The sequence below is a fragment of the Cynocephalus volans genome, chromosome 2 (genome assembly GCF_027409185.1).
Source record: "Cynocephalus volans isolate mCynVol1 chromosome 2, mCynVol1.pri, whole genome shotgun sequence".
NCBI classification, from domain to species: Eukaryota; Metazoa; Chordata; class Mammalia; order Dermoptera; family Cynocephalidae; genus Cynocephalus; species Cynocephalus volans.
Genome location: NC_084461.1, coordinates 131,631,056 through 131,649,392, shown reverse-complemented (window position 1 = coordinate 131,649,392; position 18,337 = coordinate 131,631,056). Strand labels below are relative to the sequence as shown.

General features: G+C 44.7%; 1 protein-coding gene across 2 annotated transcripts in view; it reads right to left on the bottom strand.

Moving 5' to 3' along the window:
* Positions 1–17,476, bottom strand: part of ADRB2 (adrenoceptor beta 2) — a 104,968-nt gene extending 87,492 nt beyond the window's left edge. Inside the window, exons 1-2 of one of the 2 annotated variants that reach the window (XM_063086670.1) lie at positions 15,384–17,476; positions 9,248–9,295 (exon numbers count right to left, since the gene is read on the bottom strand). In XM_063086670.1, coding sequence (XP_062942740.1) covers positions 15,999–17,261 — 1,263 coding nt within the window. In that variant the 5' untranslated portion in view covers positions 17,262–17,476 and the 3' untranslated portion in view covers positions 9,248–9,295; positions 15,384–15,998. Of the gene's footprint in view, positions 1–9,247; positions 9,296–15,383 lie in introns of those variants that run through there. The other variant, XM_063086669.1, reaches the window with a different exon arrangement.
* Positions 17,477–18,337: the final 861 nt, after the last annotated feature.

Sequence of the window (18,337 nt, the reverse complement as noted above, 5' to 3'; positions counted from 1 at the left end):
ATCCAGGAGGAAGTATGGGTGATTTTTATTTGCTTCTTTATACTGTTCTGCATTTTCAAATCTTTCAAGATATATGCATTTATTTATTTAGTCATTCAGCAAATATTTTTTATGTATGAACTGTGAACCAATTGCATTCTAGACACTGGAGATAGAGGCAAATCCCAGCCTTCCCGTAGTTTTTGCTTAGTGAGTGGACTTAGACAATAAACAAGAACAATGAATAAATAAGCAGTGAAGGCATCTGATCAGGTTGATGGGAAAGAGTGAAGAGGCTCATTCATCTGCCATGGATGGTGATGTATTGTCAGGGAGGGCAGCCCTGAGGAGGTGTCCTGTGAGTTGACACTGAAGACAGACGGAAGCCTGAAGATCTGGGAGCAGAGCTTTCCAGCCAGAGGGAACGGCAAGGCTTAAGGCTCAGTGAGTTCATGCAGCAGGCAGGCCAAGGTAGCTGAAGCGCAGCATGCGAGGAGGACTAGCTGCGGTTGCAGGGAGCTGACCACGCCGGGCAAGCAAGGCCGGGGAAGAAGTTTGGCTTCTGTCTACATGTAGTGGGAGGACAGAACGGCTTAATGTGGGGAGTGACAAGGTAGTGTGCCTCTCAGAAGGGCGACTCTGGCTGTATGGTGGGAGGTGCTCCTGGTGGTAGAGGCAGAATGGAAGCAGGGGGACCTACTAGAAAACACATTTTTCCTAATAATCAGTCAATTCCATTACCTCAGTTTTCACAACTGTGAAATAAGGTATTTGGGCAAGGCCAATGATTTTTGAGGCCTGTCTAGTCCTTAAAAATAAAAGCATTATTATTTTTGTGCATTTGTTTACCTTTTCGAAAAGCATGTAAGCTTCTCAAACAAAGCAGCCAAGCCTTACCCTTCGCTTTATCCCCAGCACACTGCCTTGCACTTGTAAGTCCAAACAGATACGTATGCTGTACGCTGGCTGGGATGTGTTTGTGTGCTATTGGTCCTCAAGGTGAGTTCTGGCTGTGCTTCCCTGCAGACGCACCTGCTGGGGACTTTATCCTGAAGGTAATAGGGAGTCACCAAAGGCTTTCTAGCGAAGGCTGACTTGGTTTTTAGAAAGTTCAAGCAGGCAATAAAGAAGGGGAGTCTGGAAGAGGCCAGGAGTAGAAGCAGGGAGACAGAAAGACGCATTGTTTATTAGAGTATCCCTGAGAAAGCAGAGACTTGCCAGTGGGGAAGGAGCCCTTGATCTGCACAAAACCACCTCCATGGCAGGCTCTGAAACACTGGGAGGTGAGAAAGTGTGAGACTCCACCTATTTATAGTTGGGGGAAATGAGGCACAAAGAAACAAAGTGACTCATATGCTGAGGATTTCTGACTTCAGGGCCTCCTCTCTCGGCTAATGTGAAAACCAGACTCCACTTAGGGAGTCATCTAGGGGGAGGGAGGGTTTTTGCCTGTGCCAGATGAAGAGGAACACCAGGGGGTGGGGGGTGGGGGACAAATGTCCTCGGCAGAAACCGTGACAAATGCTCTAATCCCTTAATTTTGGCACTCCTATAATCCAAGAAGGGCTAAAATTGGCTATAGAGCTTTTGTTATGAAACCAGAGCAGCTCAAACAAAAGAAATAAGCAGAATTTGAGTCAGCCAGATGATAATCCATGTGGAGAGCATGCAAATCCAAACAAAAATAGATCAGACACTTTCCCAAGAGACACAGAGCTTGGAGATTCTGGAACCAAACCCCCCTCCTGAAAGATGGGGAGGCAAGAGCAGGGAGGGATGCAAGTGTCCCAACCTGGCGATGGAAAGCGAACTTTGCCAGCAGACTCAGAATTGGGACTTGAACCTAGCTCTCCCCGTTCTGAGTCAGTGGTCTTCTCACTCCCTCACCACGAATTCTGAGTCTAACTCTTTATTTACCAAACCTACAGCAGGTCCAAGAGCAGGGGAAAATCAAAGTGATTTCAAAGCATCTTCACACACACACACACACACACACACACACACACACACACACACACACACACACACACACACACACACACACACACACACAGCTTTAGGTTTGGTGAGGTCTCTTCTCTTCACTATGTCTGCACTTACCGCAGCAAATCAAAGGCACAGCTCACCGAACACAGAAGCAATCCTAGTCCAACCCTTTTATTTTACAGATTAGGACTGGAGTTCACAATGGATGAGGCTGCAAAATTAACTTAAGCCAAGAGCCAAAGCAACCTGCCCCTAATCCCAGTGCTCTTTCTAGATTGTAGGAAGGAAAACCATGTTGTTTAATACAGATGCCTAGTTTCTGTTTTCAAGCACATATTCTTGAAAGGAAGGTGTTGGAGATCTAGACAATTTCCAGCTTATTACTTCGGCTGGGGCCTGAAATTTTGACACACTGATTAATGTTTCTAAAGAAGTCCTTTGACTTCTTTGGAAGTTTGCTACTACGGTGATGGTGACGATCACAGTCATCCATAAAGTACACATTTACTGAATGTCTACTATATACTGGGTACTCTGCTGGGTCCTTCATGTACTTTTAATCTTTTTTAATGTTCAGAACACTATGATGCACGTATTATCATTCCCATGTTTTTCACAAAAGGAAATAAAGCTTGGAGAGGCTGAAACACTTTTTCCAGGTCATAGACTCTAACAAGGGCAGAGTTGGGATTTGACTCTGATGGATTCCATTATGCCGTGGGCCTCAGTATGCCATGGACACTGCATGGGGCAGTCTTACAAGCCCAGAGTAGAGTGGGGCCTGGTTTCTCTGGATCCTTGCTCTTTTGAGCTGCTAAGTTCTGCTGTGAGCTCTAAGTTACATCTAAGTTTTATAAACTCCTCCTAGAGGCTCAGGGTGAGTGACCTAGGGTAGCTGGACTAGGCTACAAAAAGGTCCAGATCAGAGCAAAACTGATTCACTTTTGAGGACTACTCACCTTGAGGGGTGTAAAAGACACACACTTGGCATGTGAAGAGAACATATTAAGTGTGGGTGTAGAAGAGATGGACTTAGACTACAGAGAAGGTATAGAAGATGGGGCATAGTTTTAAAGAAAGTTTGCCAGTGGAGGCTCCTCCATGTTTTACATGAATGTGTTTTACACAGCAGACCCAGAGAACTTCCTACACATAGCAAGAATTTCCTCCAGTGTCCCTGAAGGCATTCCATTTCCATTTTAATGTCTCTAGAAACAGGGAGCTCATTACCTTTTAGACTATGGTAATTGTTAGAAAGTTCTAGTCTTCATATTAAGCCAAAAATCTGCCTCCCAGATATGTCAATACCTTAGGTCCATATCTGCCCTTTGGTTTACAAAGACTGAGTCCACTTCCTCCCAAGCCATCAGACCCTGGATATTTGAAGACAGCTTTTATTTTTTTATACCAGTGTTCCCCAAAGTGTGCTGAGCAGAGTAGTAAGTTTGCACTATGTTACTAGGTGTCCTAATAAAACAAACATACCAAAGCAAATAGACAAAAAACCATAAATAGCATTTTGTGGGCAAGCCAGGTTAAACCAGGTCAACCAGGTATGTATGCTTCCTGTGAGACTTCTCAGAACTCTTACTGTGCTACTGCATAGCATGAACTCCAAAAGGGAAATACTGGATATGCAATGTTTCCCAAACTTTTGACCTCCCAAACTTTTGACTTCAAAACATTTTTTTTTCTTTTCTTCCTTTCCAGTGTACCTTTTACTATTTTCCGTATATACTATTAGAAGCAATGTTCGGAAAATTCTTCCCCACTCAGATCTAGGCTTTTTACTATTATTGTTTCCAAGCTTTAAAAGCCAAGCTCCTCTAATCATTCATTTTGAGACAGGGTATTGAGGTTTTCTCACTATCTCTGCTATAGTTTTCTACTAAGGCCATCAGATTAAAATACAGAATTCCCAGTTAAATTTGAATTTCAAGTTAGCAACAAATACATTTTTCATGTAAGTGTGCTCCAAATATTGTATGGTTACATAATTATACAAACAATTGCATATTGTTTATCTGAAATTTAAATTTAACTGGGTGCTCTTTATTTTTATTCATTAAATCTGTCAATCATAAAGGGCCCCAAATGCCTCCTTCCCTTAAAAAATGAGACCCTTAAAACTGGATACAATATTCCAGAGACAGACCACGACTGAGACATTGAGAACCTTGGGCGCACCTTCCCTGAGGCATTTTTAAAGGGAAGATAATTATATTTTTATGGATGATTAGAGGCCAGTTTGAGGTTGACAGATACCAGATATCTTTTTGAATCTGCTATCAAAATCCAGAAGCCTTGCCCTGTTCAAAAGCATATTTAAGTTTCCCTGAATGTAAAGTATTAGGGAACGAGATCCAAATACTATTTATAATTCCCTTTTTATTGTCTGTCTTCTCCATTAGACTGTAAGAAACTCAAACACAGGAACTAACCGTGTCTATCTCAGTCACCACTATATCCCTGGTAGTTAGCACAGGTTCTGGTACATACAAGTGTTTCAAAAATTTTTAATGAATGAGTAAATAAATCACAACACTGCTTGGAAAGCTAAGTACACTAGATAAAGTGACACACAGAGGAGAAGAAATTTCCAACAGCTTTCCTTGTGCTTGGGATTTGTCATCTATCCCAAGCTGTCCCCAAACCATTCCATGCTCATCACCTGTGCTGAAGGCAATCCAGTTGGAGTATGTGTGTGCAAAACAAGAACATATAATTGCTATGACTAAAATAAAACATTTCTACCAAACACAAGTTGTTTTCAAGAAATTGAATTACTTCCCAGAGCCTGCAATTTTTACTGAGGTGTGGAGCTTGGCCCTTAAAACAGGCTGGGCAGTGTCCAATGGGTATGGGATTGGGGCAAATCATACCAGGTCTTCCCACAGAAACATCCTGATGCAAGAGGAATTAAGCAAAGTGACCAAGGACAGCCTCAGAAGAGCCTGAGCTGTTAGCAGGATGGGTATGGGAAGCAGGACACATGATCCCATAGTTTGACTTGCTGATGGTGCAGCTGGTGATCGGCACAAGGAACCCAAAAGTCTTGGAGCTTTTGCTCTAAGCTATGTTGATAGAGCTTGCTGCTGCCCACTGCCAGCACAAGCTCACCAAAGCATGGGGCTTGTCAGCATTGAAAGCATCCCAGGGACTGTCCCTGAAGCAGACAATTGCTTATCTGCAGTTTGGCAGCTGTGGCTTCACTGTGGGGAGTGTGAACCCTGACTTTATAAGATAAAATGGAGCAGAAGGCAGAGAAATCTAGTGAGAAGAGCCCCAGGTCTTAGAAGGGTAGCAGAGTTCAGTAAACATGTTGCTTTCTGAATATGAGCATGAAGACCTGAATCTAAGTCCCAACCTTGCCATGTATTATCAGCTCCATGTCCTTGTTAGCCTCAGTCTTTGTATCTGTGAAATGGGGACAACCATGCTACCCTCAGAGCTGTTGAGAAGATGAGGTGAGACACAGTTGCAGATAGAAAAGCCCTTTGTGCCAATTGCTGGATCAGTATGAGGGACTGTTATTACGACACTGGTCTTCAGTGGCTTGATGGATCTGGAAGCTTGTGCCAGGACAGCATAAAAGAATACCAAACTGGGGTAAAAGAAGCATGTCACCTACATAAACAGAAGCAAGATGAAAAGAACTTCGACTTACATTATAGAATTCCTTTTAACTGTGGAATAAAACATTTTCCAAGCTCATGTTGGAAAACAAAATCTCAGTGGGTAGGAGTGTTTAGAATATCTATCTATCTATCTATCTATCTATCTATCTATCTATCTATCTATCTATCTATATATATATATAAACACTGGGAACATCTTTATGGCCAGAAGATGTAAGGCTCTAGGTGAGCCTTCAATTCTGCACAAATGTTTCTATTTACCTCCCTGGACTCTGTCACTGGCTCTGGTCAAGGCTCTTGCTGGCTTTGCTGTTAAAGAGAAGCAAAATGTACACAAGGATAGTTCTACTTCATTGGAGGGATAATAATGCAGGGTGTTGTGGCTGAAAAATTACTTGTTACTTCCTTTGCTGTGAGATGCTCCACCCACTGGAGGAAAATTGGCTAATGTGTAAATATGTGTGCACATGTGTTTACTGTGCCAAGGCAATAAGAAACACAGACAGACATCTTGTCTTGAGTAGGCTTTCCTACCAGGCTTTGTCTGTTTCTTCCTCCAGTGTCACATTACACGCAGTGTTTGCTTATGAGACGCACTACTTGTCTCACCACAGTCCCCACCAGGCTCTGAAGACCTCTGATTTCCCCCATGGTTACTTATGTTCACTTCTTGGTATTGCCGACTCTATGCAAAGGGTACTCCAGGCTTGGAGCTGGGCAGAGGCTCTGCTTACAATTCTGGGAGAGCACAAGGCAATCTTTATGCAACCTGATCTGCCCATCCTCCCATCTTTGCCCGGGCCAAGAATAGTCAATGATCATGTTCTGGAAGAAACCACACCTTGCCACTGGATGCTCTGAGCCAAGAGGAGGGGGAGCAGAGCTGGTGGCACATGCATGAGGCCAAGCAGCAAAACCTGGAGGAAGCTCCAAAGGTAGAGGGTTCAGGTTGGACACACCATTTTCCTAGTCCCGACCCCAAGGACTGGCTTAGGCCTGATGGTGCCCAATGAGGAGGGTGTTTCCCTGCCTCCCAACACCCACTGGATTATTTATGCCATGCATATAAATACACAGGCATGTGTTCCTAGAGGCAGAGTTTATGCATGAAGACATACAGAAAAACATACATTTCCAAGAAAACACACAAGTGTCCACATGAACCCATACGTCTGCACTTATCTATATGAGACTGCTTTTGCATAAATAAACGTACCTTCAGAGATATTCTCTCAAAATACAAATCTGATTTTTGCTGCAAATACATCAATGTCTTTCAAAATCCTTAGTGCAGATTAAAAGGCTCATCATAGTGTGGCCACTGCCTGCCTCTTGCAGGCTCTTTCTCCACACCAATGTGCCCTCCCTCTTCCTACTCACCAGCTACAAGGAACTTCACTCAGTCTTTCTTATGCTTGAGGTTTCCTAGGAATTAGCTAGTTATCCCTCAGCTCTCAGCCAAAACTTTACTTCATTGGGGGAACCCTTACTGACCTCTCAGAATCAGTTGTACTCCCTCAAAACACCCTTTATCTCTTTCGTAGCATCGACAACAGTTGCAATTTTGTCTCAATTTTGAAAAATTTATCTCTTCCTTTCCACACCAACTTAGTAAGGGCAAAGATAAACTGGTTTTGGTCACCCACTGACCTTCAGTACCTAACAGTTCCTGGCACATCATAACAACTCAATAGATGTGTATCGAATCAAGGTGTATATAATACTGACACAGAAGGGGTCAGCATATGAACCTGTGTGTACTTGGATGTCAGTGTGACCATGATTACATGACAGGGCATTTGCTCACTTGGATCACACACAAGTATGCTTAGGAATCCATATGTGTGTATATATATCTACAGGAGAATGTTTAGGTCTGAGTATGTCTGTGTTCTACAGGTGTGTACATATTCATATGGGAGTATATACAAAAGAACCTAAATGTGTCCATATACCTATGTGAAAGTGCATGTGTGTGCATTTGTGTTGATATGGGTGTAGGCATCAATGTAAAGTTTGTGTGAGTTTATTTGGGTGTGTGCATCTGTGGAGGTGCAGGTATACATGTGAGTCATATTCTTCTCAGCAGCTGGGTGGGTCCAACTTCAGATTTCTAAGTAGGAGGGCTTATGTACATTAGGCAAATTGATTCCCATGGAAACACATTTCTAATCAAATGCCTAATTGCTTGAGGCACTTTATCACCTTTCTCTTTTATGGTAATGTTTTATCATTTATAAATTGTTTTTTATCTACATTGTTTTATTGGATAACAGGAAAATTAGGATTCTGTTTATCTGACAGAATGACTATTTGTGTGAATGCATGCAGTTGTACAGGATCAGTGTTTACATGCCCACCTTTTGCACTCTCAAGAAGAAAGAGGAGAAGACAGTGTGATCTCCAGAGCCCCACCTGGGGTCCTTGGAGAACCTGCTTCACAATCTTCTGGGGAAATTGTGGCAAAATACATATTTCTGGCCCCCAACTACAGTTCTGTTAGATCAGAATCTAAGGGATGGGTGTCAGGAATGTGTAATTTCTCAGAAGTTCCCCAAATCATTTTTGTGCTCTGTAAGTTTTGGGACCCAAGTCGATAAAATAAAATAATGTCAAGAAACTCATACCTAAACTGATACCACTAACCCTTCCACGATTCTGTAAAAACAGAATTCCAAGGCTGGTAAACTAATGGATGCTCTTGAGGTTGACCCTTCATTCTTTTAGGTTGAGGATGCTGGGTGAGCATTTGGATTTACAGAGAGACATTGCGGGAAATGAAACAAGAAACAGAGTCTGAATGTTTGTGAGCAGAATATACTTTTTGTTGCAATACATACATATCATGAGAACTGTGAGTACCTCTCAAACAAAACAAAATAACACAACTCTCCAACAGATAGGGTTGTCTGCAATATTTAGAAACATCTAAAAGGATTTTTATAAAGAGAAAACAAGGCAGCAGAATAGAGACAGAATTGGGATAGTGAAGAAAAATCCCCAGACAAAGGCAGTTGCGGCTTTTGGGCACAGGCCTTAGGCTGCAAAACCAATATGGTGTGGTTGAAAAGAAAGTGGGTGTTCCCTAGGATCCCACTTTTGCTTTGTCATGGATGTTGCTGTTGTGATTTTAAAAACTGCTTTCACTTCCTGGATAAATGAATACATTTAGAAGCTCCAGTCTTCCCCTCAAAGCACTGGAAGAAAAAATAATAAAACGAGCCAGGAGAGACTGTACTCTATGAGCCCCTGTACCACCTTGCCTGCTGATCTGGCTGCTTTGAGCCTGGGTTTTGCAGCCAGGGCACTAAAGGGTTAATTGGCTCTGTCATGCCCTGCCTGGCCCTGATGTTCTCTGATGAGAAACCTCAGATGCTGACACAGACCTGGGCAGAGAAATGGGAAGAGCACCTGGTTTTCAGATGTCAAGGGCTTCCTGACCCGAAAGTGGCAATTTGAGTCGCGCACACCAGTGTGCTGCCACCAGGTGCCTCCCTCTGCTCTCCTACCCGTTAGGGGAAGCTCACTCAAACTGTGCCTGAGGAATAGTGAAAGACAGTGATGCTGACTCCCAGTGCAATCTGGTCTCCCAGTTTACATTTAGTCACGACTTACCTAGATAGCATGGGCTGGCTTCCTAGTTCCCAGCGTCAGAAATTAATCAGGCCCTTCTGAAAAGAATTCCTGGAGAACTAGAACAAAATGCACCCATTAAAAACATCCTCCCATTATCTTCTCCCTCCTTCTCTCTTACCTGATAAAGGAAAGACAGACAGCCTATCCTAGCAGCAAAGTACATGAGCTCAGGATACCTGAGTTTCACTCCAATGCATTGTGTGATCTTGGGCAACTTCGTTATTAACTTCTTCAAGTCTCAGTTTCCTTACTTATAAAATGACAACAAACATAATAGTACTACTTTGTAGGGTTGCTGAGAGTATTAAATGAGACCAGGCATGAAAATTGCCCAATGCAGTTCTTGGCTCAAGAAATCACTCTGTAGCTGTTAGCCATTACTATTATCATAAGAGGTGCTCTATCGGAATAGAAACCTCCTGTTGCACTTTTTGAGTTGTAGGTATTGGTCACTTGAATAGACTTGAATTTTAACACAAGTCAACAGGCTTGGGTGAAGGCATTCAACGATGTTGAAAGAACCCTGTCCTGGGAGCTCAGTGGTTAGTTTACCATGCTCTGAAAGCAGATTAGAGTCCAGGTGCAGAAAGCATGATTTCAACAAGTCAAGTACAGAAACATCTCTTTCATCCACTAGCAAGAGAGGGGAGCAATCTGTTTACTTTACAAAGTTTGCATCTTTGTAACTTCATTCCTCAAAATGTGAGTTGAAGAAAAAAACCTCGGGGGAAAAACCTGGGGAAACTTGCCAAAATGCAGATTTTTGGGCCCCAGCTGAGACCTCCTGATTCATACTCTTGGGAGTAGTGATTCTTTGCACCCTAAAGTTTGAGAACTGCTAAACACTCTATATTACCAGGCCAAAGGACCAGCAGTAATTATGATATCTGGATCACAGTATACATAAAAATATACTCAAGGGGTTGTTTGTAAAAGTATTAGCAGTGGATCCAAAACAATATGAATAATTCCACATTTATTTAAAATATATTTATATACATTTGTATAGCCACGCAGAACGCCATGCAGATCAGAGACTGGAAACATATACATCAAATTTAACAATGGTTGTCTCTAGGTGGTAATGTTGTGTAATTTATTTCACATTGTGCTTTCATATACTTTTAAATGTTCCGTAAAAGCATCTATCACTCATTTAAAGAGAAGAAAAATGTGCTTTTAAAATAAAAGCAATGCAACCAGATGCGCGGCACTGAAGACTTCCTGAAATCTTACAGAATTTTGGAGAAAGAAACATAGGACTCATGTAAACCAAAGTGTCTCTCCTTAGAGATGATGAGACAGGTCTAGAGAAGGGAAGTGGCCTGCATGAGGTCACTCAGACTGTTAGTGGCTGGGCTACAATATACTCCAAGTCTTCAGGCTTTGGGGCTAGAGGCCTCTGAAATGTTCTGTGCTGGACAGGGAACTGCCTCCCTTTCTTCCAGTCCTGTGAGGGTGACAGAAAGACCACAGGAAGTGCAACGATTCTAAGGGTGGAGAAGGATGTAATAGCCTTTGCAGAGAGGACTTTGCAGCTCTCATTATCCTCTCTCTGGGAGTTAGTAGGTCATTTGCAAAAGGCATGGGAAGAGCAGCTGATGAAAAGGTCTAATAGTCTGGAAAACTGCTTAACCTTATAGCTCTATTTCTGGATTTCCCCCCATGGCCAAGGACTGTTGAGATCCTGATTTCCCCGGGAGGTTTCCCATTTAGGAATGAAATAAAACCTCTGAAATTCAGAGGAATTGGGGAGAAGGCCAGCTGGAATTAGGGAACAGTGTGAATACTTTTTAAGGACATTCAGGTCTATTGTTTTCAAGGACATAGGATCAAAGGTTTGGGAGGAGCCTATTCCATCCTCCTGTTCAATGCAGGAGACCCTGTGCTTCATCTGGGCTTCTCTTGAATGCTTCCAAAGACAGGAGGCTCACTATTCTGATAATCTATTTCACTCTTTGAAAAGTCATCCTTTCTGTAAGGTCCTGCTTGCCCTCTGGTATTCATAGAGAACTGGTATTTCCTTTTTCCTGAGATGGGCCACAAATATTTGAAAGCAATTATCATGCACCAAATAGTCTTTCACAGTGTTTTCTTCTGCAGGTTAACCATCCCTAGAATATTCAACCATTATTTATATGACAAATGTCGTCAACTCTAATTAGAAATATAAACAGCTGTCTCTAATTAGTCACTGAATTAACTTTGTATAAATTCAAAGCTGATCGGAGCTTAGACACCAATTTATTGGCCTCATTATTTTACAGATGAGCAAACTGAGGCCCATTGAGGAAAATTGCCTTACCCAATTTCAGAGAGAGGAAGAGAAAGAAAGGGAGAGAGGCCGAGTTGAGACCTGAAGCCTCATTGTAGGAATGTCTATCCAGTGCTATTTTCACCTTACCTGGCCCTCCTTAGGAATAATCCTAAGACACCAGCATTTCTCAAGTCCTTCAATGTGCCTGGGAAGTTTATTCTCTTAGGTATGTCAAAAATTCCTCTGTCAAATTATATTTATGCTGCCAATGAAGCAGGGAATAGCACAGAATTGAATTTAGTAGAGGTTAAACTGTCAATGAAAAGTATCATTCAAAGGGGATTAACCCTCTTTGCTCTCTCCTGTCAGGAAATCATCTCCGTTACCCTAGAACATTAGTTCAAAATAATCAGCACACCTATAGGGACACCTAGGCCTGCCAAATTTCCATAAGGTCCAGCTACCCACTGAATTTAGAGGGAGACCTTCCCAACTTTGGAACTGTGAATGAGTTTGCCAGGACGTGAGACAGCCTGTGTTTCTGCTTTACCATACACTGCTCATTTTGTAGTTTCATATCCTCTTTCCCATTTGGCCTGATTCTCTGATGAAAAGACAAAGCAAAGACTCAGAGTAGCAAACTAGGCACTTCAGTGATTGTCCCAATCCTCAGCAACCCTGCAGTCATATGCTTCAAAGAGAACATTCCTCCCTGCCCCAACCCACAGCAATCTCCCTCTCTTCTCAACAAGGTATTGCATTTCCAGTTCTTACACTTGTGCTGGCACAGATTGTAAGCTGCCTCATGCTGCTTCCTGGTTTGCATGGGTGCTACGCTCCACGGGCGCTGGAATCACACAGGCCTGGGTTCTAGTCCTGACTCTGCAACTAGCTGGTTGTGTGGCTTTGGAAAGTTACTTAACCTCTCTGAACCTCAGTTCCCTCATTTGTTAGATGAGGACAATTATGCCACCTATATCATAAGGTTGGGAAGATGACACAGGGCAACAGGTGTCTAATACAGTCCCTAACATTTAATAAAATTCCATAAAAAGTATCTGTCTAGTATTATCAATATTATGGACCAGACAGCAGAAGCTGAAACCTATACTTTTCTCATGCTGAACACAGCAGATGCTCAATAAATACCCCTTGATGAATTCTGGTCTAGGCTCCATTTGGCAGTAGGTTCACCATTCTAAGCATCATGTAAAAACAGTTCCTGTTCCCAAGTTCCCTTTTGCCCAGATTTGTTCTTCCAATAACTATCTCAGTGTAAAGGCCCACACTGTCCTGCCACTGTTAACACCTGTTACCTTGCATCTCAGATAAAGTTCTCATCTGACAGATTCCAAGAACTTGTTGTTCAGGCGAAGAAAACTTTATGGCGATGAATCCAGCACAAACCTTATGTAACTAGGATGCCAATAAGCTGAGGGACACTGAAAAAAGCCTGTCCCCCAAAAGAAACAAAGCGACAACAGAGAAAGCAGAAAGCGAGAGAACGAGATGTGCCTAGAATGCTCTTGTTTGTCAAGACCCTTAAAGCTGATGAAAATTCTTGTATTTAAAGTATTTCTAGGAGCTGGCTGGTTGGCTCAGTTGGTTAGAGTGCAGTGTTGTAACACCAAGGCCAACAGTTTGGATCATAACAGCCAGCCTCCAAAAAAACAAATAAAATATTCCTAAAGAGATCTGAATACAGTTAAACTCCCTTTTTAGCTGGGAATCTGAATTAACATTTACAGTTGAATTTTTAACTAAAATTACAGTAGGCGTCCCTTTAAACGAGTGTATACACAATATTGACATTGTTTACGAATAATATTTATTGACTTAGAAATGATGACAGGCAAGTTTCCAACCTTTTTTTTTTTTTTGAAACAAGACTATTAGAAATCTCTACCTGGAAGGGTTTGAAATTCCTGGCAGGTCATAAAGAGTTAAGGAATTTCCCAGCTTCTCTAAATGCAGAGGATATCCTAGTGGACTCTTGCTGAGTAAAACGAGCAATTCTTTCTCTTGATCCTATTGCAGATTATTGGTTTATTCCCTGCATTTGTGTTAAAACCCCAAAAGAAATAAAAACATCTGCTGAAATTATTCTATGTTACTGCCCCAGAATGGTGAGAGGAGAACTCAGCAACAATGTAGTGGAGGGAATGCAGCAGTTCCTGGAACAGCAGGTGGTTCCCTGGCTTTAGCCCTGCTCCGGCATCCTCAGCAGCTTACCTTGGCCAGGTCATCCCACCCCCCACCCCCACTGGCTTTCGATCTCTTCAGATGTCAAATGCTTTCTATGCGCTCCTCCAAGTCTGAGATCCCATGAGGTTACAAGGATTGTGAAGATGAGCTGGAGAGGTTGCCCAAATTTCTGGGTATAGGGCCCAGAGCAGTAGGAAGAGAATGTGATAATAGGTATGAAAACCCTTGGAGAGAAAGTAAAAGCACCGAATGTCACCCACTCTCCAATTTGCTACAGCACATTTCGAAAACACAGGCGCCTGACATACTTCTGAGCTCAGTGGCTTGCCCAGATGCTCCATCCCCGAACTGACAGGAAGCAGTGAAGGCCAATGCTTTTCTGGTTGGGGACCTTGGCTGGGACAGAAGGGAAGAGAGGAGTGGAGTCAGCTTCACGAGCGAGTGAAATGGCAATGAACCCTGAGGGCTGATCCGCCTCAGCCTGGCGCTGCCAAGGAGGATGAGACGCTCAGCCAAACCTGGGCCAAGCGCTGGCTCAGACACACGGGCAAAAATAGAAAGGGGCTGGGAGAAGAAATGTGTTTACTTTTGTGATTTCCCCTCCTGCACCTCTCAACAGTATTATAATCTCTCCACAAACAGGCAGTAACGGCCCAGCCCACGGCCTCACCTCCGTTGACAAGCCCTCCCAAACAATGCATGAACAGACCTGAAGCCTTTCCTACCCGCATCTCCCGCTCACTCTCGGGGCGCTGGCTGGAAAGCAAGTTTATGAGGCAGCATGATGGAGCAGAAAGTGTGCTGTGCTAGCCTAGGGTCCCTCACTGCGTGAGTGAACAGTGAAAATCCCTCTCTGAGCCCCTGCAAAATAAAGTGCTTGCATGAGACAGAATCTAAAAATCTGTTTAGAGTTTTAAAGTTTATGACAGCAGCAATCAACCAGGGGCTATTTCACTCTTCAAAGGGTATCTGGCAACATCTGTAGGCATTTTGGGTAGTCATCCCTTGGGGGTGCTAGTGGCATCTAATAGACAGAGAGATGCTTCTAAATATCCGACAATGCATGGGGACAGCCTCCACAGCAAAGAGTTACCTGGTCCAAAATGTTAACAGAGCTGAGATTGAGAAACCTTGATTTATACTGAAGGGAGGAGAGAGTAAAAGGGAGAGGAAAAAAGAGACAGAAGTAAAGAAGGAGGAGGGGTTAAAATCCTCTTTCTAGGTCATGAGGTATTCATCAGTTATGTGTTTTCCAGCTCTACTCTCTGTGACCAATGCCCTTTTATTTTCCCTGGGAATTATGGGGCCATGTTTGAGTAGAGTAGCTTTTTCACAAGAACATCTTCCCTATGCTTAAAATACCAAGCCCTAATGCAGTACAAAGAGCTCCACTATAAGACATGGCAAAGATATAAATATAAGCAGTTATTAAACAAGTAGAACAGGAAGGTGGGTGGTGGGGGCACATAGAGGGACAAAACATATACTCCATTTCTATGAGTCAGGGCTTACCAGCCGAGCTACGCTGAGAGCAGGCAGAACCGACTTGGGGCACAAGTGTTAGGAGAGATACAGGTTTGCAGCAGCAGATTCAAAGGGAAATGAAAGGGTTAAGCAATCAGTGCATGCCATTCTTGTATCATTCTGTATTAAGTCACTGGGCAGTTATTACAAATAGTTACCTGCGGTTTCCAGTGGGGGAGGCAAGGACACTCCAGTCAAGGGGTTTTGGAGAGACAGGTGCAATGAAGTCGTGGTCAAACAATTTATTTACTGTAAACTTTAGACTTTGCTCAGGAAAACAACTGAAGCTGCCCCTCAAATCCCTGCCTACAACACTCCATTCCAGCCAATAAGAGGAGCGGGGGAGAGTCCTTATTCACAGCTGAAAGGTCCGAGATAGTTAAGTTCCTTAAGTCCGAAGGTGCAGGAAGGAAAATCTCCTTCAGATACAAACTACCAGCAGCAATATATTACACCTAATACTTGACTAATGAGGTAGATACACAAAAAGTCATCAAAACATAGCAGACCCAGGTCCTCTAGGACAAAAGCCCTTCAGACATATACTCACAAGTTCCGTGCAAAGAGGAACTGAACTGTACAAAAACAAATAATCACTCAAATAGGTTTTCTCTTTTTTTACAGCTTAAAAAAATAGAAAAAAAATGGCAGAAGGATACCCTTCCTCCTGCATATCTCTATACAATTTTATTCTAAATTTATTACACTCAAGTTAAATAGTCTGTTTAGTGTTCTGTTGGGGTGGGGGGATCTTAAAAAGTAGAAAAACTGCATTACAGCAGTGAGTCATTTGTACTACAGTTCCTCCCTTGTGAATCAATGCTATCGTTAGGCACAGTACCTTGACAGTTCACAAAGTCTTCCATGCCTGGGGGGTCCTCACACATCAGTTTGCTTTCTTTCTCCTGCTCCAGTTGATATCCACTCTGCTCCCCAGTGTGGTCACTTTTTCCATTGCTGTTGTTAGAGTAGCCATTCCCACAGGCCTTCAAAGAAGACCTGCGCAGGCACAGAAGCTCCTGGAAGGCAATCCTGAAATCTGGGCTCCGGCAGTAGATAAGGGGATTGAAACCAGAATTGACATAGCCCACCCAGTTTAGGAAGATGTAAACTTCCTTAGGGATGAGGTTATCCTTGATCACATGCACAATATTGACGATGAAGAAGGGCAGCCAGCAGAGGGTGAAAGTGCCCATGATGATGCCTAATGTCTTGATGGCTTTGTGTTCCTTCAAACAGAATTTGGAGGCCCTGCGAAGTCCATGCCCATGCCCGCTCCGCCCATCCTGCTCCACCTGGCTGAGATTTGGGGCATGGAAGCGGCCCTCAGATTTGTCAATCTTCTGGAGCTGCCTTTTGGCCACCAGGAAGACCCTGGAGTAGACGAAGACCATGACCACCAGGGGCAAGTAGAAGGACACGATGGAGGAAGCAATAGCATAGGGTTGGTTCGTGAAGAAGTCACAGCAGGTCTCCTTGGCATAGCACCTGATGGCTTCCGGGTGGGTGGCCCGATACCAGTGCATCTGGATGGGCAAGAAGGAAGTAAGGCCTGACACTATCCACACCATCAAAATGACAACCCGAGCCTTATTCTTGGTCAGCAGCCTCTGGTACTTGAAGGGTGACGTGATGGCCAAGTAGCGATCCACTGCGATCACGCACAGGGTCTCAATGCTGGCCGTGACGCACAACACATCAATGGAAGTCCAAAACTCGCACCAGAAGTTGCCAAAAGTCCACATTTTCATGAGGATGTGGCTGGCTCCAAAGGGCACCACCGCCAGGCCCATGACCAGGTCAGCACAGGCCAACGAAGTGATGAAGTAGTTGGTGACCGTCTGCAGACGCTCAAACTTGGCGATGGCTGTGATGACCAGCACGTTACCGAACACGATGGCCAGGACAATGAGCGACATGAAGATGCCCATGCCCACCACCCACGCCTCGTCCCGTTCCTCCGTGCCGTCGTGGTCCGGAGCGTGGCTCCCGTTGGGCACCAGGAAGAAGACGCTGCTGTTGCCGGGTTGCCCCATGGCCCGCAGGCTGGCAGGTGAGCGCACCGGCTGCCGCAGGCGCCTCAGCGGGCGGACCTCCGGCGGGGCGCCGCGGGCCGCGAGCGGACGCCTGGAAGCCTCATTCACCGGCCGTTGGGTGGGTGTGGTGGGTGCGGCGGGCGCGCGTCCTGCACACTCAGCCTGTGGGGTGCTCTGGGCTCGCCGTGTCCGCCAGCTCCAGCCTGCGCTCTGGAGAAGCCTCCTCGGAGTGCCGGCTGCCCGTTATGTGCACAGGACTTTAGGGGCACTGCCCTCCCCGTGACGTGCGGTAACTTTCGGCCAATGGCGCGCCCGCAGCCCCGAAGGGGCGAGGCACACTTCCCTCCCCTCACCCGCCCCCTCTTGGAGCTGGCCCGGGCGGGGCCCAACTGCTCCCCGGGGAGGCGGGCCACCACTCCCTCCCAGCTACCCAGGCTGGTCCCAGAGGGCTAAAGCTGGGGCTGGCGTGCTTACCAGCCAACCCGGGAGCTGTGGGCCCTTCTGTGGCTGCTACCTGTTTGCCTTGGGCGCCTTTGTGGCCTGAGGTCTCAGGGCAGAGGGCAGCACACGGGCACTCCCTCACATTAGGAAACAGAGACAAGAGAGTGCCCAACGAGACACGCACATACAGGCACAAATGCACCCCGACAGACATGCTCAGACTTATACGCAGCCACAGCCACAGCCACTGAGACACACCCGCCCAGCGCGCCGACATGCACGCGCGCGCTCACACAGAAGCCAGAAGCCGACAGGCACAAAGTCACCCCCGTCCGACACAGAGACGCGTCTAGAAACAAAACCAGAGACACCCAGAAGCACAAAGGCATGGACGCACACACTAACACTCACTTGGAGCATTCAGGGCGACACAGACACGGATGTTCCCATCCAGGTACTCACAAATCCCCCTCACCCAAGCACTCACAAATGACACTCCCTCTTTCCTCCCCCAAAAGACACCTGGTATATTCCCTTTCAAACATTTGGCAAGACCACAGGAGGTGACTTAAACAGCTGCCAATTTCCTCAGCACACTGGCTGTCGACTGCTTTTGGTGTCCTCTTTGGGAATTT